This window comes from Littorina saxatilis, linkage group LG11 (genome assembly GCF_037325665.1).
Source record: "Littorina saxatilis isolate snail1 linkage group LG11, US_GU_Lsax_2.0, whole genome shotgun sequence".
Classification (NCBI taxonomy): domain Eukaryota; kingdom Metazoa; phylum Mollusca; class Gastropoda; order Littorinimorpha; family Littorinidae; genus Littorina; species Littorina saxatilis.
In genome coordinates, this window is record NC_090255.1 from 25,619,137 (window position 1) to 25,643,409 (window position 24,273).

The 24,273-nt window shown below is 42.2% G+C and overlaps 1 protein-coding gene across 1 annotated transcript in view; it reads right to left on the bottom strand.

Moving 5' to 3' along the window:
• Positions 1-3,200: 3,200 nt before the first annotated feature.
• LOC138980141 (uncharacterized) overlaps positions 3,201-24,273 on the bottom strand; it is a gene marked incomplete in the record, with an annotated part of 85,891 nt that continues 64,818 nt past the window's right edge. Inside the window, 4 exon segments of the mRNA XM_070352975.1 lie at positions 3,201-3,339; positions 4,583-9,980; positions 15,206-15,293; positions 16,394-16,473. Of these exon segments, the coding sequence (XP_070209076.1) occupies positions 7,512-9,980; positions 15,206-15,293; positions 16,394-16,473 (2,637 nt within the window).

A 24,273-nucleotide genomic window follows, 5' to 3' on the forward strand; every position in this document is an offset into this window, starting at 1 on the left:
CGTGTTCATTTTCATTGTTATCATGAAAATTTATATTAATTTTCTTATTTATTTATACTTACCAACACAATGTTATTCTGCATATAGCCCCTTAACTATGCAAAATAACATTGTGCTTGGTAAATCTAAATTAATCATGAAAATTTATATTAATTTTCTTATTTATTTATACTTACCAACACAATGTTATTTTGCATAGTTAAGGGGCTATATGCAAAATAACATTGTGCTTGGTAAATCTAAATTAATAGTGTTCTACAATACAACACAGAAACGGAAGAAAAAATAACTTTGTAAGCAATGGCAGATTCACAAACAGCACTGATGTGCAATGCGCACACTTACAAATACATGTTATAATAAATACGGAATACTCTTCTCTACTCAGAAAAGTACAATGAATCATTTTGATATCATCTTTTGTGGTGGTTTGTTTGGTTTTCTATTGCTTTTGTACAGACAGAACTCAGAAGCAGCAATGAAACAGCAGAAAAAAATAAAACATTTATTTTTGCCTTCTGATTCAGACTTGAGTGAACTTGCCATTTTAATAAATTCAAACCACAAAAAAAATATGTACCACTACAGACTTGCACATCCCTGACTGACCAATCGACACAATAATCAAACTCTCGATGCCAACTGAAAACTGCAAACTATAGTATTGCCCGACAGTGTTCATCCTGTCCAAAGTTCTTTTTTCAAGCCATCAGCAACAGAGTCAGACACAACACTTTCTCACAGTCCAAACATATAGTCGGGGGAACCATACATTTAAATGAACGTAAGCACCAAAATTAAAGTTCAAAATTCCAACACAAGGAAAGTGATGCAAAATTCAACACTCACAAATGATAATGGAGAGGAACCACAAAAGAAAATGTTGGCATTTTACCTGTATAAAGTTGGACAAACACTTTTCTTTATTTGGTGTTTAACGTCGTTTTCAACCACGAAGGTTATATCGCGACGAGGACAAACACTTACAGTTCTACTCCTTACCCTGGCGTTACAATAGAGGGCCATTTGCAAATTACCACGCATAGTATCATTCTAATTTATTTTATTTTATGTTATTTTTTTTTTTTTTTAAGAGGACCCCTGGTTTTGGGAGTAGACCTGCTAATTTGTTTGCGGAAGTTTGGTAGCACTTGTTCACAGGAGAAATTACTGAAAATAATGATAGCTTAAACAAAAGTTTTGCTCAAACTATAGCTGGAAGAAAAAGCAATAGAACATTAGAACTGAATCTATTTACTGTTTGTAATCAGTTGTTCTTCAAGGAGGAAGGCAATATACACAATGGAGAAATAAGAGGGGATTTTTTGTTTTTGACTTTGTTTTTTTGTTTTACAAAAAGTTTTTAGAAAGATTCACAATAGGGACAAACAAAATGTTTTTGTTTTAATTTTTTCTTTGTTGCAGAAAGTTTCACAATGAAAACAAACTAGCTACATGTTTGTGTTGTTCTTTTTTTTCTTGACAAATTTTCTTTAAAGCGACAAGCACACTAACCCTACCATACCTACGTACAAACTGCTTTTTTGATGAGCATCACCGGTCTCAGAGGGACCACAATTCCTTTCGATAACATTTTAGGGGGAGAGGGCAAGGGTAAAACCGAAAGTTGACAAAACTCAGCACACTGTCTTTTGTGACAGACCAACATCTCAAAAAAAACGTAGCGCTGTACCTAGGAAACGAAAGTCGAAACGTAACTTGTATTGTCCAGTCCTTTCTGCATCCATTACATGCAATTAAAAAAACAAAAAAGGGAATTAATAAAAATAAAAAAATAATAATTACAGGCAAAAAAAACAAAAAAAAACAATCGGCAGTGAGCATAGCAATGCTACTGCTCTCCAGTTACACCCGTTAGTACACGTCCTCTCAAACAAGCTGCAACAGATCGTCTAGATACAGAAAAGTTTATTGTAAAACTCAGAAGGCCAAGATCATAATACTGGGCGATGGCAAGCATTTCTTTCCTTCAACACCAGTTCTTCGCTTTTATTTTCATGCCAAACAAGGCAAGCCCCTTCTTTTTTTTTCCCACCAAGCATAAAACACAGTTTGGTATCATTTCAGTTTTGGTACGTTAGCAATTATACCACAAGCTGTTGTTGTTGGCGTATTTGCTTGGTGCATTGCATACATCTTTCTTAAAAAAAACACATCAAAACAAGGTACGAGAAAATATTCTTCCAGAAGAGTACACACGACCAATATGAAGAAAACACGCGCAGACACACACAGCCAGCTAAAAACAGCGCAGCAAAACAGCAAACGGCAGAGTTGCGTTCAATCGTTCTTGGCAGTGAAGCAAGCGTCTGCTTCGAGAGACAAAAAACGTCTTTTCTCTCACACTGGTCTGACGTCCAGGGGGCAGGGGAAGGAAGAGCATGGATCAAGGGAAGTGATGCATACAAACTCAGGGTTCTGTCCCTTGCAGTCCTTATCATCGTCATATCACTGAGTTTGCATGACCTCCATTCGATAATCGCAACAGTCATGCGACGATGAGAACATTTTTATTTTTTCTTACAATGAAATGTTGCTATCAATACCCACAAACAAACAACCAAGATTATGGTAGTTATCCAATCCTACTCAAGAACTTAACTAGGGTCAGACAGATGGAAATTCCGAGACCACGTATGTCCCACTGTTTTTGTCTTGAATGTTCATTATCAAATGTTTACCAAAGACAGAAAAAAAACATTCTGCTACCCCATTCAGAATCTTCAGACAATTTGCGTTGTGCATGATTTGCGTAAGGTCACTGCTGATCTGAAAAGGGGCAACAGAAACATGCCTTTCCTTTTTTTTCCAATTTTTTATTTTTTTTATTTTTTTTTTAGGTTTTTTGTTCGTCCAAATAAAAAAACATGTTACAAAGAACCCCTGAATAATATGCCAAATCCAACCACAAGGGTCTTATGTTAAAACAGGGATGAGTCCTCAAGGGACAGGAGAAGGGGAGGTTTCAGCATCATACGACTAGAAAATTGACTCAGCGGGCATCATGATCACGACACTGAGTGAAATGATAAGCATATGAGATGGATGGGGGGTGGGAGGGGAGGGACTGGTGATGGCAGGGGGGGTGGACGTCAGACCGGTTCACCGTCAGCGGCTGATGCTGTGCGAGCGTCTCTCGGTGGATGAAGAATGGCTGTTATCAGGTCGTGCACAATCCTCTTCGTAGAACTTTCGGAAGAAGGGGTGGTGCATGGCTTGGCGCAAGGAATATCGTGAACTCACTTCGTACGCAAGCAACTTCTCCATCAGGTCGAACAGCTGCTGGTGATCCTCGCTCGACATGTCCTTCATGTAGCGCTGAAAACACGCAAAGCACTGTGTCAACTTCTGCAGCAAAATGAAACAATTAAATAGAGCGACAAAGATAGAGAGAGAGAGAGAGAGAGAGAGAGAGAGAGAGAGAGAGAGAGAGAGAGAGAGAGAGAGAGAGAGAGAGAGAGAGAGAGAGAGAGAGAGAGAGAGAGAGAGAGAGAGAGAGAGAGAGAGAGAGAGTCCTTATATATATATATGGGCCTGAAAAATTGTAAGCACCATCTCAACTCCAAGCAAAACTAAACAAGAACATAAAATGCAAAGAGCACACACAAATTTGAAGAGAGAGAGGGAGGGAGAGAGAGAGAATAGAATTAAAATGTACAGGAAAGTTAAAAATAGGGGGGAAATTGAAGTCACTGTGTAAAGAAAAAAAATCTAAGGAAAGATAAGTGAAGAAAGGGAAAGGAGGAGGAATTAAAAGTCTGATGACCATTACTAACACAACCAAAAAAAAGTGAAAAGGAAGTATGGTATGTTTAATTATGACATCACCCACCAAAATATTTCAAAACTTCACAGGTCTTCTCCACCAAAACATCTTTCTTTCTTTATTTGGTGTTTTACGTCGTTTTCAACCATTCAAGGTTATATCGCGACGGAGGGAAGGAGGGAAATGGGATAGAGCCACTTGTCAATTGTTTCTTGTTCACAAAAGCACTAATCAAAAAATTGCTCCAGGGGCTTGCAACGTAGTACAATATATGACCTTACTGGGAGAATGCAAGTTTCCAGTACAAAGGACTTAACATTTCTTACATACTGCTTGACTAAAATCTTTACAAACATTGACTATATTCTATACAAGAAACACTTAACAAGGGTAAAAGGAGAAACAGAATCCGTTAGTCGCCTCTTACGACATGCTGGGGAGCATCGGGTAAATTCTTTCTCGTCCCAACCAATATGGGACTCCCCCTAACCCGCGGGGGGCTCCACCAAAACAAGTTTGGGCTGAATTAGATAACATCTATAACATTGACCTGCTACCATGGCAAATGAAACAATAATTTCTAGTATTTCAGGGTTTTCTCAAAATATTCTTCAGAGACAACGGTACATCACAGCATGGGCAAAACAAAACAAAACAGACAAAACAAAACAAAACAAACACATAAATTAACCATCGAAAATAAATAACAAAGACAGAGCACAGCATCAAAGGCTGCCACTCAAAAACAAACCTTAGCACTAACAAAACCAGACGGCAAACGACACGCAGTCTTACCAATCGAAAATTGAGATGTTGGTGGCGCACCCCTCAGAAGGCCTGACAGATTGTGGGAAACCTTAGCGCCCTCTCTACAGGAATATATTTCTACTTTTCACCACCACTAAAGCTACGGATGCGGGGAAGGTTAACCTGTACAAGTACAGAAGCGTTAATTCATCTAAGCACCCAAGGCTCTTGTCAGAAAATGAAGCTAAAAATAATGGCCATGCATAAAATGGGCATTTTACTGCAGTGCATTCTGTAGCAATTTTTAATTTTTAATTTTTTTTCCCCCTGATTTCCCATCCCTTTCTATAAGGCCTTCTGCAGTAAAATAATGAAAACATCAGGTTATCACAGGCTACAAACCTTCTCAAAGTTTGATTTCAATGCAAAACGGCATGCATGCTTCTATTACTGAAAAAGAAGGCAAGACATTTGTACCTATAATCAAGCCAGAACAGAAACCAAACTTGGCAAACAGAGAGAGACATACCTGGTCTGACTAGGCATGCAAAAGACGCCAAAAATCAGAAAGAAACCAAAAAGATACTCTAGTCTTTTTCTCCTTATTCTGAACCTTGGTGTTAAAAAAAGTTGAACTAAATTTAAAAGCCACAAGCTAAACATTTGCAGCCACAAGCTAAATACTTGCTATGAGTAAAGTCCATGCCTTGAAATTATAACAATAATTAAACAAAAACGTACAGCACACAAAAGCTAAGTATTTTCTGCTCTTGTAATGACCAGTCTTGATTTGAGGTGGGTGGGGGAGGGGAGGGGAGGAGAGGGGAGTGGAGGGGACAGGAGGGGAGGGGGCAGCATGCAATTAGTCGTCATGCATTGCCAATCTGACAAAAGTTCCAGGGACTGGATCTACACCCAGATTGACTTATTGAATTCAACGTCCTCTCAGGATCTTTTGCGACAGAACCTGTACACCCACAACACATCAAAGTTTAAATACCAGGGCAGAGGTTTTGGGAAGGAAAAAGGGCAGAGCCTGAACAGCAGGCAACGGTGCAACACTTTGTCATCATCCATAATTTTGTGTAGCGTTTTGACATCATTCGTAATTTGTTAGCTCACTCAGCTCCATCATGGCACACAGTCAGTCTCAGCAATGTATTTTTCCTGCACCAACACAGAGCCATCTCACTGCTCCAAACTTATGCACTCTGGTGGTGTACTGTTTCATACACATGGGTGGGGTCTGGTTTTCTTTGTACACAGTTGCCAGTCAGCGTGGTCTGGATGCATATGAAGACGGCATCACGGCGTTATCATGCACTCATTGCACACCAACACATGTTGATGCCAAAGGGAAGAAGAGGTCGCAGGTGTGCAGTGAAAATGTCAAACGGAGGTGAGATCCAGGTAAAACACATCACAGGTTCACTGAAGCTGGAAGGCGGTGCAGAGCATTATTCTCCAAATTGTAGTGGCACACGTTAGAGAGCAGGTAAAAACACAGGTACTGGTGATGGAAGACGGTTTTAAAACAGATTCGTTGGAAAAAATATTGTGACCACTGCAACAAACTGTGGTGAAGAATTTCACTCATAGGGGAAACGGGGGACACATGTGGGGGTAGGGGTGGAGGCTGAGGATCACAAAGCTCCATTTTCCCGCTGTGAACTTTAACATACTCCGCAGGACGAGACGCAGACAAACACAAGGTCCCACAATTCATTAGAACAAGTGACTGTTACCATTAATCCACTTTGCTGGGCACACGATTGTGAGGAAACGAGGTGGAGTGGTTTGTAAAAAGGTGGCACAAAGGTGTGTAAAGTGATCCACAGCAAGAATATTATGTGAAATATGCAGGGGTAGAAGACAGACACATGAAGGTGACGGCAATTTGACAGAGGAAGTACCTTATTAACGTTCCAGAAAGGAGCTGTTGAGAAATACGGTTCACTCTGGCACCCAACCACAAACAAAACTTTGACCAACTATCAAACGACCCGTTTTAAGACTGAAAAAAACTAACTCTAAATTACACTATCACAAGATCATTTACCACAATTGGGGAAAAATCCTAAAAAGAAAGCAAAACAATGGAATCCACCAAACAAAATCAATCATGGCCCAAAACTCTTCCCAAACCAGCAACACGCAACAAACCAGCCAAACCAAATCACAGGTCCCAAACTTAGACAACTCTCAACCTAGAATTAGAAACATCATCCACTGTCATCAACATCATCAGAGCATCCGGTGATAGAGAAGGAAAGGAAACGATCACATGGAATCCAATGAAACAGTTGTGATGACACACAGATGAATGGCTTCAGCTCAACAACTGATGGGTGTCCGAAGCGACTGCCGAACTCGGCAGCTTACACAAGCCGATGCAAACATCCCAAAGCAATAAATACTTTACACAAACACTCTGCAAACCTAGCACAAAATATACACCACGAAGAAAACGAACCATGATGGGTGTTAGAGTGATGAAGATAATAAAAATTGAACAGTGATAAACGTTAGTTTCTTTCGCTACAAATATGCTCAAAACCTGTACAGAAGAATATGGTGCACCTCCATCTAGGGGGGGGGGGAAGTAACCACATAGTGATCAAAAGCCTAAGTAATGATACCTACGAGAACTGCGTGACAGCGAAAGAGGAGGAGAAACTGACCAAAAAGAGTTAGTTTGTTGACTGCAGCTTTCTACAGAGAAAAGTTGGATGACCAGAAACATCTACAGAGAACTGCTAAGGCACAACGCAGTGCATCACAGGCTGCTCAGAAAGACAGACTTCGCCAACAAGATAAGGCCACAACAACCAATTTGCCTGACTCCGGGGAGAAAAAAAAATCCCACAGGCAATATGGTGTCAGCTGGTAGCTAAAGGGCCACAACTCGGAGAGAAAAAGTGGATTTTGGCTGTGTGGCTAAGGTCTACAACGACTACTAACTGTGAGCTAGACAATATTATCTGGACGCATCTTGTATAGACTCAGAGGCTAGCACGAACTCATCCGCATCTGAGGCCTGTCCGGACTTGATAAACTCCTGCCGTTTCCTCTCTCCCCCAGGACTTCTACCTTTGTGTTCACCGTTCTCCCTTCCCCCCAAAGAGCTACCCTGATTGTCTCCCCTCGTCTGATCAGCTTTTGGATTGCCTCCCTTGGTCTGTGCCGGCGTCTTACATGCAGTCACATTGGGAAGAGGAGCTTTTTTTTTACCCTGCTCGTTGGCTTGCAGGCGCTCGTCCCCCATGGTCGCTGTGGCTGCAGCCGCTGCTGCGGGGTTGGCGGTGGCGGGGTTGTTGGGAGTGTTGGAGCCGGTGCTGTCGGTGCTACTCTCGCTCCCTGGGCCCGGTCTACGACGCCGTTCCCGCCTCTTTTTTGCCTTGGCTTTCTGCTCCTCCGTGCTTTCTGCTGCCGGGGCCACCGTTGCTCCAAGCGTCACGTTGGCTGTGACTGTTCCTGCTGTGTTCTGGCTAGTAGTGGTCGGTGTAGGCTGACCGGCGGCAGCGTCACCTGGCCCGGCGGGCATCTCCTCAAAGGCGTTCTGCGTCTGGATCCAGGCCTCAAAGGCGCTCTCTGACCCCGCTGAAGGCTGTGGCTGCTGGACGATAACAGGTTTGGGGTTCTGGGAAGGCTTGGGCTTGGTGGTGGCTGGTTTGGTGGCAGCAGGCTTGGCCGGAGCGGCCTTGGTGGTGGGGGTGGAGGATTGAGGAGGGGGGACAGCGGAGGGTTGGGTGGTCTGAGGGGCAGGATTGTGGGGTTTCGGGTTGGGCAGAACCACACAGGGGGACTCGGGCAGCTCGAAAGAGCACTGGGTCTGCCAAGCAGGTGATGTGATACCCTTCTCCTCCTCTTCCGGAGCCTGAGTCAGGAAGATCCCGGCTGTGTTCAGCTTAGGCATGGGCATGACTGACACGGTCACTGGCTCTTCTTCCATGGCAACCCCTTCCGACTTGTCCTCCGTGATGGTGGAGTCCATGGAGTGGGAACTGCTGGGCGTCTCGGGGAACTGACCGGCGTCGATGGCAACATCCTGTGTGGGGATCGGGGGGTAGAACTGGGCGGGGGTCTGCGTGCTTTTCTCCAGAGTGGGAGGAGGTGCGCTGGAGAACTCGTGAGGACTGGGGCACATCTCGCGGTAGAACCTCTCGGGCGTCTGCGTGCCCTGGTTGAAGAAGTGACCCATGCCCAGGGATTCCATGATCTCTGGCGGGTCTTGGGTCAATGGTGACGCCGGTGTGATGTCAATGCTGGTCTTGCCAAACAGCAGCGGGATTCCTTGGCGTGGTGAGGTGCTTTGACCTGTTTGGGCAGCTTTCTCTTCCTCAGGCGGCTGTACTGTGGGAGTCTTCAGTACCGGCTTAACTTCTGGCTGCTGCTTGTCGGCCAGGTTCAAGGGCACCGCTTCAGGCTCCGACGGCGGACTGGTGAAGACGTTTTCCGTGTTTTCGTCCCCGCTCTGGTTGCTGTCCTGCGAAATGCTCTGCGCAGCCTCCAGAGAAGTGAGTGGAGGAGTCTTCTCCCGCATCTGCTTGCTCTCCCTCCGTCGTCTCCGGGCCTTGACAGGGGCCTCCCCTTTGGAGTCCGTACGTTTTGCGGCTTTGCTGGGGCGACTTTTCGTCTTTTCCTCGGCTGGTTCCTCCGCTGCTTGTTCCTGTTTCTGTGACTCCGCCACGGCCGCCTGCCTTTCCAGACGCTTCATGATGTTGGTGTCTTCCAGTTTTGTTTCTGCCGGCGGAGGGGAAGGCTGAGGAGGAGGGGGTTCTTCCCGATCGCGCCAGTTGGCAGACGGCAAGGCTGCCCATCGTCTGGACACGTCGGGGACTGGTTCTTTGAAGAGTGTAGGAACCGTGGGGGCCTCGCCCTTTTCTTTATCCTTGTCATCCTCTTTCTCCCCTACCCCTCTGTTTCTGATCGCCGAAAACTTGTCTTTATCCTTGTCCTCCTCTTTCTCCCTATCCCCTCTGCTTCTGACCGACGGTTTCTCCCCTTCCCCTCTGTTTCTGACCGCCGCACCCTTGTTGCTATCAGGCTCTTCCTTCTCCTTCTCCTTCACTGCCTCTTTTTCTGCTTTAGCCTCTTTTTCCTCCAAGTGGTTCTCCACTTTACCTGCTGTCGGCGCTGCTGCCGGCTTGGCGTCTTTAGGGGGTGGGGAGGGGGCTTTGGCGTTAGTAAGAGCGGGTTTTTCATGCACAGCCTCGGGGATGGTGGGGGTGTTGTTAGTGGTGGAGGCGGAGGTACGGACGGGGGTGTCCAGATCGTCGAAGGAGTTCATGAGGGCGAGTGCGCGCATCTCGCGCTTGCAGGGGGTGAAAAAGGAGTGGCGCAGCGTCTCGCGTAATGAGATGCGCTGCTCAGGCATGTACTCCAGCATCTTCTCCACCAGGTCGAGCAGGTCGACGTGCGCCGGGTCTTTGTCCACCAGATAGTGCTGCACATCACACCAACACACATCCACCACTCTGACCCACACACAGGTGGCTGCTTGGGCCTCAAACCTCACCACAAACTGCCCCGCAGGTGTCATCACTTTCTTTTCGCTTTAACAGAACTGCATAATAATTTTCGTTCAACCTGAACAGAACTGCAATATCATTTTCTTTAAACCTGAACAGAACTGCATTATTGTCATTTTCCTTAAACCAGAACATAAAGCTGATCATGTGATCATTTTCTCTGAATAACAACCGAAACTGACCATGGATGGTTATCATCTACCTCAAAATCATGACAGTAACTGCCCCTGCATTTGGCTTGGACAGGAACAATCATGTAGATCTCCTTGTCAATTCACTTTTTTATAATTATTTTTTATTAATAATTTTTACCCTGCAAATATCATTTACACATAAAAAAATAAAAAATAAATAATTTGTATTATGGAGCAAAAATATACCATTGTACCTTTTTCTTTACTGAAATTCAGTTCTCAGAGCTCTTCTTCTTAAAACAGAAACAAAGTTTAAAAAAAAAACGTACATCTTGGCTGTTTGCAGACTTTTAATAGTGAATCAATGAAATCCAACTTGAAAACTAGCAAAAATAATTAACCTTTCAATGTTCTAGGGTTAGTAATCACAGAGCTTGCTGAAGTCCCGAAACACATATGTTGACCGCCACACGTCCGACTTGAGCCTCATGCAGGAAGGGATAAAACATAACTCAGTCCACTCCAAACCAGCCCATGCTGTCAATCGAGTGGTTTTCGCAATCCTCATGCCTTTTGCATGCTCTTCTTCACAAACCTCAGGAAGAATGGAGTTTTCCTCATTAATTACACAGCAACGGCGGCACACATGCTGAAGTTTTAGAAGTGTGGATGAGTTTGTTACAGCATACCGCCCATAGGGGAAAATACCTACTGTTGGTTGTCAGTGGGGCCAACTATAGCACAAAAACACAGGCTACTCATGCAACTGAACTCATCTTTTAATGTAATCACATTCCATCTACAATAATCCCTCATTGCCACGCAACTGTCGACAGATTCTTCTTCCTTGTAGTCTTAACATAATTATGATTCAAACACGATGTAAATCAATAAAACACAAAAAAAGGCTGTTCCATGGAGCATAACTTCACTTTTGCAGGTAATGTGATAAATCCTGCCTTCCCCAACCCACCAAATCAATTCTTTTTCTTACAGAACCCAGCTATTTGACAAGCCAGTTTACACAGATAAAGACAAGCCACACACATATGACTTCCCCTTGCTGCACCCAAGGATAGACGGGACATAAAACATAAAACATTCTGATACAGTAAACGCACACAGACATAAACTTCCAAAGACATAGACTTGTAAAGAAAATACAATCCTTTGTTCTCTTTCATGTGCCATGGTAGCAAAATACATATAATCCTCACGGGTACAACCATTTAAGGTACCATCCTTTACGTGTAAACCATTGTGTAAACCAATACAGTTCTGGCCAGGCTTTTACATGGGGTAAGAGCTTTTACAGTGGAACCCCCCTTTTAAGACCCCCCAATTTAAGACTCCCTCCCTTTTAAGACCTTGTTTTCTCAGACTTTCTGTTCATAACCTCTGTAAATGTACCCCCATTTTAAGACTCCCTCCTTTTTAAGACCTGATTTTCTCAGATTTTTGGAGGTCTTAAAAGGGGGGTTCCACTGTACTAGACCTAAATGTACCAACATTCAGCAGCCTGGCTGCTTCCTGTGGAGAGTAATTTGTTTCTTCTTGACCTTTTTTTGCAGAATTAATTTAGCAAATTGACAAGGGTGTCAACGAGAAATCCTACTCAGCACAGAAAAACAGCCAAGCTGTTGGCTATTGGTAATCGCCATGTTCAAGTTTGGACAGAACTGCAGTGGCCTACGTGGCTGTTTACAGGGGAAGGAAGGTATACCATGTTTAAAGGCTGAAGTATAACACAGATTAGGCCACAAAAAAAATTGTCTGTTTAGGGTAACATGACCAAAAAAAGTAGGGTCGGTAGGTAGGTAGGGTTTTTTTTTTTTTTTTTTTTTTTTTTGTGTGTGTGTGTGTGTAAATTCACTTCTTATATTTGATGAATACATGTTTCAAAACTAACGTATAAATGAAACAGAGAGAAAGGGAGAGAAAGAAACGCCAAATGTCTCTTTTTAGCATTTTTACCTCTCTTTTTTTCTTTTTCTTTTTTTTAAATCAAAAAAAAGTTTTTGGGTCGGCGCCAAATCGATAGGGTCGGTCGGGTTACCCTAAACAGACAATTTTTTTTTTTTTGGCCTTACACTCACAATATGATGGAATACTACACTGCACAATGAATCCGAAAAACACTGTTCACGACATGCACAAGTATACCAAACAGATCTGCAAGAACAGAATGTGTGTAAGCACTTACTTACTTGCGTTTAGCACCACATAAGGGACTCTGCATACCAATCAACCAATCAATACGAGGCTTATATCGCACGTATTCAGTGGGTACAGTTCTAAGCGCAGGGATTTATTTTTTAGGCCAAAAAAAAAAATAGGTCTGTTTACAGTAACCCGACCGACCCTAGTTTTTTCGCGCGACCCTAGACTTTTTTTTTGGCATTTGGGGGAAAAAAGAAAAAAAAATCTTGTTTTTTTGGCAAAATAACGTAAAAATATGGTTTTTTGCACAAAAAAAAAAAACAAAAAAACAAAAAAAAAAATAATAATCCCGACCTACCGACCCTATTTTTTTGGCCTATGTTACCGTAAACAGACCTTTTTTTTTTTTTGGCCTTATTTTTATTTTATGCAATTTATATCGCGCACATATTCAAGGCGCAGGCATAGAAGCAAAGCTTCAGCCCTAACATCTATTTTTCATTATCTGTTTGAAAACGGCCTTCCCAAGCGTTTAACCAACCAATAGGTGTAAATCTCCTAACAGTGACCCTTGCCCCCTTTACGAAAAAAATAAAACAAAGAAAAAGAAAAAAGGAGAGTGATGAAAGCAAATGTAACCAAGGATTACCTCAAGTCAAAAATCAAAGGCAGAGAGAAAGGAGAAAATAAAGAAGGTGTCGCAGATAAAATACTAAATCATAAATAAATAGATCGATAATAAAAAATAATTATAACAAATAAATAGATTGATAAAGAAAAGAGAAAAAAATTTGAATAAGAAAAAAAGAAACTTGTCTCAACAAACATTTGTGACCCTCCACCACGAAATGAGTCGCATGTCACCTCGCGCGGTTCTGCGCTAGGCTCAATATAAGCCCGGGGAGTGTCTGGTAACAGTGTGAGGGTCACCTTAGTCACAGGCTTATAACTCAAACAGTTTTCGCTCTTTTCTAAAACGGTCTTCACCACTGGATAGAGCATAACAAACTCTTTAGGAAAATGTAAAAATATGAAAATCATGCAAAGGTGACATGCGACTCATTCCGTGGTGGAGGGTCACATATAAACAATTAAAACCATGCAAAACGTACACCTGAATCAATGAAAAATCAACACAGGAGACCAAAAACAGTGAGTCTTGTTCAAGAAACAAGAACATAAAACTCGTACAATTTATGAAGAGAGCTAAAATTCTTTGCAATGATAGTCAATAGTCTGCTTACCGTCAGTGGTTTTACATTGTCTCTCACATATCTTCCTGCAGTGCTCTTTTCATCCCAATCTAAGTGACCGTGGTAGAAATACTTTTGCTTTCTTCAAGGCCGGAACGAAAAAGAGAAACACAAAAAACAAGCACGATTAACATGCAGTTGCCATGGTCACAAAACCACACTGGAAACAATCAAACACAAAAACAAAACCACACTAGTCAAACAGTTAATAGTGCGTGCGCACTCCCGCGCACTCTGATGCTGGTACGCGCAAACCAAGCTCACAACCAAAAACACATCCATAGGCACTGACTGAACGGAAGAAAGAGAGGAGGAAGAAAAGAAGAGAACGGAAAACAGACTACACAGCCCATGCAGTGTTTTCTAAGTTGGCTATGGAACTCTCTGTATGGATTGGAGTCGACTGGGAATAAAATGTTCAGTTTCTCTTTTTCTCACAGAAGAGCAGCCTGCCATCTCTGTGATACAGTAGATTCCCCATTTTAAGACCCCCCAATTTAAGACTCCCTCCCTTTAAAGACCCTGTTTTTTCAGACTTTCTGTTCATAACCTCTGTAAATTAACCTCCAATTTAAGACTCCCTCCTTTTTAAGACCCTGTTTTTTCAGATTTTCTGTTCATAACCTCTGTAAATTAACCTCCATTTTAAGACTCCCTCCTTTTTAAGACCCTGTTTTTTCAGACTTTCTGTTCATAACCTCTGTAAATTAACCTCCAATTTTAAGACTCCCTCCTTTTTAAGACCCAATTTTCTCAGATTTGTGGAGGTCTTAAAAGGGGGGTTCCACTGTACTTTCTTTCTTTATTTGGTGTTTAACGTCGTTTTCAACCACGAAGGTTATATCGCGACGGGGAAAGGGGGGAGATGGGATAGAGCCACTTGTTAATTGTTTCTTGTTCACAAAAACACTAATCAAAAAATTGCTCCAGGGGCTTGCAACGTAGTACAATGATATAACCTTACTGGGAGAATGCAAGTTTCCAGTACAATTCCACTGTACTGCAAGTGTGCTTATGAGTAAGAGCGACTATAAACAATACCTTCAACCCCGATAAATCTAGCCTTCAATAATGTGATTCTCTTTCTTCAACTTGCTGCCCCCCAAAAGTTGAACTATTCTTTGTTGCAATGGCCAACAGCTGCATTTTGATTAAAAAAAAAAAAAATTAAAAAAAATGAAACATAATTATCGCACAACAGCACACAAGCTTTTAACTTTTAGTTCTCTGAAGCAGTTGTTAGGGGTGGGAACAGTAGACATGGCAAGCTGCTCTCGTAGGGCGGAATGTGGCGTCAGTCGCAATGAACACATGCCAAGGCCAAAGTCGGACGGAGCATGCACAAGACACAAGAGTTTGACGACAATGACAACAGACTTGCGCGCAGAAACGTCACGACACGTCACGCTGCAGAGAACCAAAAGCAGGGGCTGGCTGAATGGCGTCAAAACCAAACCGCAGGGCAGCCACAGACAGAACACGGCCGGTCAGGGCACTTCAGCAAGCTAGCAACGACAGCACAAGACCACCAGCACTGGACGCCACTGGCCAAGCTAGACGGCGGGGGAAGGGGTGGGAGGGGGCGGTACTCACGTAAAGAGGCTTGCAGTTCTCACGCACGTAGCGCCCCGCCGGGGTTAGAGGGTCCCAGTCGAGGCGTCCATGGTAGAAGAAATTGGTTCTTTAAAACCACAGAGAGCAGAGAGTGTCAGATATGGTTGCATAACACAGGAGTAGATGTTACATCCTACTACAGACAAGTGAAAAAAACCCAGCTACGCAGCGTTGCAAGGACAGAGTTAAACAGAGAATGAAAGGAATGTCATGCAAATTAATGAAACAAAATTCAATCATTAAATAGTCAGAAAATATTATATTTCAGAAGATCCAATGAGAAAAGAAAAGAACAGCTTTGAAACATGAAAGATGTAGATGAAGAGATTTTTTTTTTTTAAATAATGAAAGAAAAGAAAATAATAGCTTTCAAACATGAAAGATGTAGAAAGAATAAAATATTTGGGAAAGAATAAAATATTTGGAAAAGAAAACACTGACGAAAGAAAAAAACAAAAGAAATTGTCCAATTTGTTCAAGTCAGAGTTAGAACAATGAAAAAGGACTCCAGTTTCAAAATCATCGGAGAACAAGTACGTCTCACGAGTGTAAGAGCAAGACAGAAGTCAAGTCCTGAAAGTCAAGCCAAGAGAACATACAGATACTCAAACACAGGATCAAGACTATATGAAAGCAAGAGAAGACAACTTTTGCCTGGAAGTAGAAGATAAGGGTTAGATTCAGCAGAGTCTTTGTCAACACCTTGAACGTGCACACAGAAGAGGTTGTGAGCTGGTTCTACACACATCTTCAGCAAATTCAAACGCACGCATGTAGCACAAACACTCACACGCACTCTCACATGCACACCACCTAGTTTAGAACACATCTCTCTCACACACTCCCCTTCCCCCAACACACACTTTCCCCGTTACTTTACTAATCTCACAACCAAAATAATGCAATTTTCTCAAAAAACACTAATTCTCAAAATACTCTTTCTCACTTCGAAATATTTCACTAAATTAAAACAAAGCATTCAAAGACAGTTATCCATAATCAACAACTAAGGAACCAGAAAAGCATACTATCTTGAATCAATAATAGTTTTACCGGCAACCTTAAAAACCCTAAAATAACCATGATTCAAAACTCAGGAAAGTTGACCACAATGGTGCACCATCCCTAATGACCAATCCGTTACCTGCCGACCCAGAGGAAACTCACTTTGTTTTCTTGGCCATCCTGTAGGGGAGGGAGCCCAGGATTCTCTCCATCATGGCCAGGTGTTCTTTGTTGTCATGCGTCTGAAACGTGCATCAAACACCTGTCATTGACACCCTTTTTATTTACCTGTTCCACACCTGTCATATCTTACCACCAGTCTGAAACCTGAGCCTTACCTGTAAAGGCTACTAGTCTGCCATCTATTCAACGTGTGCCTGAAGCCTGTCTCACATTTGTTATATCTCCATCTTTCTGTTAGAATCTCCATGGTCTGAAACCTGTCAAGTCTACCTGTCTAAAGCCTGAGCAACACCTTTAACAGTTACTATCTGCAACCTGTCTCACAACTTGCATACCTCTATCTGAAACTTGCCTTGGGTCTGGTATCTATAATTGTCTGAGACCCATCCCACAGCTGTTGTCTATTATTTGTCTGAAATCTGTCACATCCGTCTAAATCTGCCCAAAAGTTGTCCCATGTGCCTGTCCTAAACCTGTCAGATCTACTTTTACAATCAAAATCACGCGAATCATTGACTGTGAAGTGCAGTGAAGCGGCAGCTCACCTGGAAGAGTGTGTAGCCGGTGTAGAGCTCGAACATGATGCAGCCTATGCTCCACACGTCACACGGTTGTGACCAGCCCAGCTCTGCACACACACAACCATCATAGAGTGTGTTACCTTCGCTAACAAACCCTCACAAGTCCCATGAATGCTTCAGTTCCACATAAAAATCAACTAGTCAGTCAGCATAGACAAAGCATATTAACTCTACCTGTCCCAAGATAAGCCAATTTGGTCCTAAGAGGATGTAAACATCAACTAGTCAGTCAGTTCAACAACAACAGACACAAACAACATGAACCATTGCAGTCAATGTGAAAATTACTTACCCTAACAGACATTGCTAAACAATTTCTTGCTAAAGGGCGTGACCAGAAACACCACAAACAGTGGTTAAAGCCATTTGGCTGACAGACACAGTTACAAACATCATTACTTTCAGTTTCACAAACAATGAAGTTTACCATCAAAAATACCACAAGCCACTGACCGACGCAAAAACTCGCAAAACTGAGGACAAAACACACACATTCATGCCTTTACTCTTGCTGCCACTCGCACACACACACAGAAAGATAGACAGACATAACCCCCCCTCGCAAGAGATTGATGTAGTTGTACAGGAAATATTCAAAGACAAATAGAAACAAGTCGCGTATTACATTTTTTGTCAAGCTGTAAATCAAAACTTGTGAAAACTTGACTTAAATGTAAAAAAATATTTAGGGAGCAGCATCTTACCTAAAATGACTTCCGGAGCTCTGTAGTGACGCGTGCTGACGATGGTGCTGTGGTGTTCGTGGTCGAAGGTGGCCGAGCCAAAGTCTATCAGACGGATGTCTGTTTTTTTTATCCGTTTCTCTTCTCGTCTCTGAAATTCACGCGTAACAACTGTTACAAAATATTTCAAAGACAAACAGAAAAAAATGTATAAATATTTTTCTTCGTTCAGGGGCTGAAACTCTCACATTCACTCATGTTTTACGCAAGAGTGGGTTTTTATGTGTATGGTTACCCCGCCATTCAGGCAGCCATACCACGCTTTCGGGGGAGGAAAACAGTTTAAACCAGACTGTCTTTACTCACTTCAAGTCAACAGTTTATTCCAGAAAACCCATTTCTTTCAACTCTCTATGAACACACTTCATATCAACAATTATTATAACAGAAAACTCATTTTCTGTCTTGAAAGAAATACAGCACTTACACTTTCCAGAAAAACATTTTCAATATCCTATTTGCTTCTTACACCTATAACTTTGCCATAATCTCATATGTCCTAGTATCAGACCAGACATCCATGTATACCATGAGTCTGCGGTCATCTTCGAAAACGAAGGATGAACATCAGTATCAAATGATGCTAAAAACTTGCAACGCTTCGTTACAGTTTCAGGTACAAAGTATCCAGGCTAAGGTACCCTAACAGCGTAATCACACTTTGACACAAATATCAGTTATTTACAGCTATGCACAGTGGATAGAGGCTCAAAGAGCAGCAGGTTTTCCACATACCCTCTTGGAATTGTAGACGGATTCAAAGTCTGCGTCGACGAAGAGAATGTTCTCTGGCTTCAGATCTGTGTGGGTCAACTGGTTCTCATGGAGGACTGAAACACATATGATGTCAAGCATGTTACGTAGAATAACAGCATCTTCAATTTGAACACACGCCAATAGTCAACAGGCTAGCTAACTCCTGTGCAATGGAATTATTTGTTTAATTAATTTTGCAGACTGACAGAGGTTTCAGTTACAGAATTAATTGAGCAAAAAAACAGAAGAAAAACAAACTTTTAAAACATCTTACACTGTACACAAAGGAACCAGGCTGATGTTGTTATGTCCAAGTTAACGGATTTGCTCTCGGCACATGTGTGTCAGAGAGGGAGGGGGGGGGGGAGAGAGAGAGAGAGAAAGCGAGAGAGAGCGACAGGGAGAGAAAGGGAGAGAGAGAGAGAGAGAGAGAGAGAGAGAGAGAGAGAGAGAGAGAGAGAGAGAGAGAGAGAGAGAGAGAGAGAGAGAGAGAGAGAGACAGAGAGAGAGCAGAAACTGTTCAGGAATAACAAAGTTAGACCAACTATCAACAAGTGCGCACAAATTTCACACATAAAATCAGAAACCCCTGAAGGAACTTAAGAGTCAAATATTCTGTACTCTGTTGCATATCAAAATGGTAAACAGTTGTGGATTTTCCAACCTTAGACTTATACAAGATAACAAATCACATCTAAGCTGTTACTTTCTTGAAACAACAAAAGACATCAGGTTCACTCACAATTGACTGCGTAGCACAGCTGATATGATATGTGTCGAACTTGCTCGATGGGATATGCTATGTAGTTGTTGTCCTTCTGCAAAAAGCAAACAAACAAGAGTTTAGTAACTCATCACTTAAAGCCTCAATTATCACTTGTTATCACAAGATGTCAATGCATGACCACTTACAAGCAGCCACAAATAATCTGCAATAGAACAACCATTCCAAATACAGGGGTGGGACTCTCTTGTAATGAAAAACGAGGAAATCTCTTTTTCTGGGGGGTTTCGAGGGCATGCTCCCCCGAAAATTATTTAAATGGTACATTAAAATCTGTACAATCTGAGACTAAAATTCAACTCGTTTGGATCAGGTAAAAAAGACATTCTCCTCACCCCTCCCCCCCAAAACAAGAAGAGCAAACGCTCGATCGAGTCACTTTCGCAGTTCTGAATATTATATGAGGCATCAGATGGACAGGAAGAAATTGCTATTCACAACACAATGAGTCACGTTCACAGACCTGTTTACCCCCCCAAATGAAAATCAGGAATGCAACTGGTACTTTTCAGTAATTTGAGGCATCTTTCAGTAATCTTTTGTATCAACCATAAACCAGCTCGAAAACGATTAAACGACACGTTTGAACGCGCGCTACCATGCAAAACAAGTACAACATTGATGATAACCATGGTTAACAGTATTGTACTACACACACAGAAGCTCACACACACACACAAACCCACAACATCACCTGATTTATAATAATGCAAGTTAACAAAGACAAGTGTACTTTATCTAAAAAACACACACAGTATTCAGGGAGGAGCAAGAAAGCCAGAGGGGGAGGGGGGGGATACAACCTGGGGTCCAGGGCTTGGGGGGTCTGGGGGGCGAAGCCCCCCTGAAACTGAAGAACTGTAGCTATTTTATAAACAATTTGTGGCTTATCCTTGATTTTAAACATGATCAACTGGTGTCAGCAGCCACTCATTATTTCTTTTAAAGTTAGTATTAAATAATGGCAATTTATCTTCATTGATATCCGCTCCCGACAACAACACACAATTCACAGACAGAAAATGTTTTTAGTTTTTTTTTCACAGACAGAATTTTTTTTATTTTTTTTATTTACAGCCGGCGGGGGGGGGGACCCCAGTAACACACACACCCGCCCTAATCCGCCCCTGGACTATTTACAGTCAAGATGCATGTGAACAAAACAAACCACCTTACATTCTGTCATATCAGACATCCTGCATTAAAACCAGTCATAATAACACTCTCCAGAAGCTACCTTTAAATTTAGAGGACCGATTCGTTTATTTCATTTAAACATTTTCTTTTAAGTTTTTCGATGCAAAGAACTGTGATCTTTGCTATATTGGAGAAATATTAATGGAGATCAGTTTTAGACTCAGAAAGACTTGAATTTCGGCAACAGCGCAAGTCACTGATGAGCGCAACCATAGACCTACATCTATGTCTCTGGTGCGACTGACCGTAGCGAGAGATCGGTTCGCAGGTCTGAGAGATTCTGTCGAAGTAGAGACCTCGGTCAAATAAACTCGATGCGAAGCAGGCTCATGTTTTGCCAAACATAATTCGGTGTTTTTGTTGTTTTCGTGTTCATTTGTGTACTGCATTTTGTCAGTAAACTAATGCTGCGTCTAACCTTGGGACACGTGCCGCGACGTGACTCGTGACTGACTAGCTTTGTTGTTGCACTGATCTCAATTCGATCACCAAAGTACATGTGATTCGCTCTTCTTAGATTTCGCCAGACACCGCCACTTGACTTGATAGTTTTGCCGATATTTCTGTACAACTTTCGCTTTTTTGGTTGGCATTTCGTCCCCACAGAGATCGGCCTTACACTTCGGACCAATGTCGATCACAAAACCGCGCGGATTCCGACAAATACCTTGCTGCGCACATGCGCAGACAAGGCTGTTCCGGTCAGCCTTGAAATCACAGTCCTGGTGACTACCACAATTTCGACTTCGAATTTTCGCGCACGAAAAAGGTTCTCTCGACCAGAATTTCCGGAATTTTCGGTAGATTTCCGTAATACCGGAATTACGACCCCAAATCCGTAATAATTCCGGACAATCCGGGAGGGTAAACAGGTCTGCGTTCACATAAAATTTGAGCCCGGTCACTTTTATAGTTTCCGAGAAAAGCCCAACGTTAAGTTGTGTGTTGCCGAACAGAAAAGGCTAGTTATCTCCCTTGTTTTTCTGATAACGTTCGTAAAAGGCTACAGATGTAAATACTTTGATGTAAAGAATAATCCTACAAAGTTTCAATCACATCCGATGAACTTTGTCAAAGATATAAAATGTCTAATTTTTCCTTTGACGCTGACCTGTGACCTTGAAAAAGGTCAAAGGTCAACGAAACCATCGTTAAAGTGTAGAGGTCATTGGAGGTCACGACTAAACAAAATATGAGCCCGATCGCTTTGATAGTTTCCGAGATACTTTGTCAAAGATATAAAATGTCTAATTTTTCCTTTGACGCTGACCTGTGACCTTGAAAAAGGTCAAAGGTCAACGAAACCATCGTTAAAGTGTAGAGGTCATTGGAGGTCACGACTAAACAAAATATGAGCCCGATCGCTTTGATAGTTTCCGAGAAAAGTCCAACGTTAAGGTGGTGTCTACGGACGGCCGGCCGGCCGGACAGACTAACACTGACCGATTACATAGAGTCACTTTTTCTCAAGTGACTCAAAAAAATCACACAACAATGGTGACATTGTAATGGTGCATACTTACGTAATGAACCATGTATCCATAATCCAATACTGGCAATAGAATGATTCAATGTATTGAAGCACAACATGACTATTAGTTATTAGGAGTTTTCAGTCAGCACAATTTAACTCTCAAGCCTCCAGTGTTCTGTTCCATCTTCACTTCTCTCCCTATCATTCAGTCAACAAGTTATTGATACTGTGATGAAATGGGACGCGGAAAAATAGATTACTCCAGCGGAATTCGTAAATTGTGTCCGCGGAAATCCGCGGATTCGTGGAAAAGTCCCACCCCTGCAAATACCTTGGACAGACTAACCAGATCAAGCATACTCCACCCCCTTGTCAACGTCACCACTACCATTATAGGAGGTATGAAGGGAAGGGGTTTGTTTTGTTTGTTTGTTTGTTTGTTTGTTTGTTTGCTTAACGCCCAGCCGACCACGAAGGGCCATATCAGGGCGGTGCTGCTTTGACATATAACGTGCGCCACACAGGCTTCGTGTCTCACCCAGTCACATCATTCTGACACCGGACCAACCAGTCCTAGCACTAACCCCATAATACCAGACGCCAGGTTGTGTGTGGTTATACATGTATTTGTAGGTGGAAATGTATAATCCACCTGTCTTCGCAGGCACAGTTTAGTGCATCTTTACTCATCAAAGACATAACCTCGTTTTAGTTCTCAGTTCAGGCGCGGTCGCGGCAGACTCCCTTATTTTTAAGGGAGGGAGAACTTGAGCTCCTGTCAGTCACTCCAGTACACGCGTTCGGAATGCACGAAAAGCGAGTGCTTGATACGGTTAATTAAACACTTCCCTCGGCCTATGGAAATTTGACACTGAGAGCCGAAAGCGCCGCTCCTGTGCCCAGACAATAAAACAAGAGGCACATACAATACACACGCACTGGGGTAGAGGCATAGAGATATAGAATGTATTCTATATCTCTGTGGGTAGAAGAGACGAAATAGGTGAACAAGAATAATCAGATATGTAATAGTTTTACTGCATTATAACAAACATTTAGTGTTAATGCTACTACATTTAAATTAAAGCCATGTTTTTTTAAGGTGTGACGTCATTTTCTGTTTTTGTTTTTGTTTTTGTATCCGGGGTTGTAAGAATGTACATGACAAATACAGAAATGTGATCATGCAGGCGAGTTGCAATGATACAGGCAACACAGATTCCAGGCAGTTCGAGTTCATCATTGTCTGCTGTTGGTCTTTGAGCAGTCGCTGTTATTCAGAATAGTCCGGCGCCTGTGGGTGGACATGAATTGCGAAAGCTGTTCCGAGAAGGGTTTAAAAATATTTATCAATTTTAAAAGGAATATAAAAAGGGAAAACATCAATCTACATACAAGTAAAGGCTGTAGTTATCTGTCTGTCGTGAAAAAGGTCAATGTATTCAATGTTTTCCTTACACACTGGGTGTAAATGAGAAATCATACATCTCAGCAACTTTTCAGTAAATGCGATACATGCAGATACACACACGAAATCAGCAGCAGCATGAACGGAAAGCCGAATTTTGGTGGAGTCCTGACTTGGGTGTCAAGATAATTGGTGGGGTGGGGTGGGGCTGAATTGGTATTGGGAATACAACATAATTATTCCCACTGTTCATGTCACTACTGGAATTGTGAGTGTGCCTTATTTCAGTTTGTGAACAATTGTGTAATGTAAATACTTTTTGTTTGATAACAATTTCATGTCTGGGTGGGTTTGCTTTTTCCACTTGGGACACATTTTGTCGCTGGGCCATTGCTGTTTTGGCGTCTGCTTTTGTACATACCATTTTTCTGTCTGTCATTGGTTTGATCATTTTGATGAGCTTTGAACGGTTATCATCTTCGCTATGTACACAAAAGACCAAATTCAGTATTACATTCCGGAAAGTGTCATTATTTGTTAGTATGTTTACTTTCATGATATGCATAAGGTAAACGCTGATAATGGCTTTTGTGATTTGTATTTTTTTGTTTAACTATGTTTACAAACATGCGTCCCATTGTATGTATGATTACTCTGTATCTCTTGCTCTTGTTCAATGTTCAGAAACATACCTTTGTCACAATCATTATTAAAGGTACTGAACTTGTCAAATCCAAGTGCACGGAGCCCCTGGGGCTTTTAGTCATACCTCAGGCAGGTGGGTGTAAAAATCAAGGGTCTGCCAAACCCGGCAAATGCAGTAGGCAGCCCAGAGATCCCTTGGGTTTGTTTTACTACCATAGGAGGATTTTTGAACTGTAAATGCACTCACCTGTAACAAAAACGCAAAACGAAG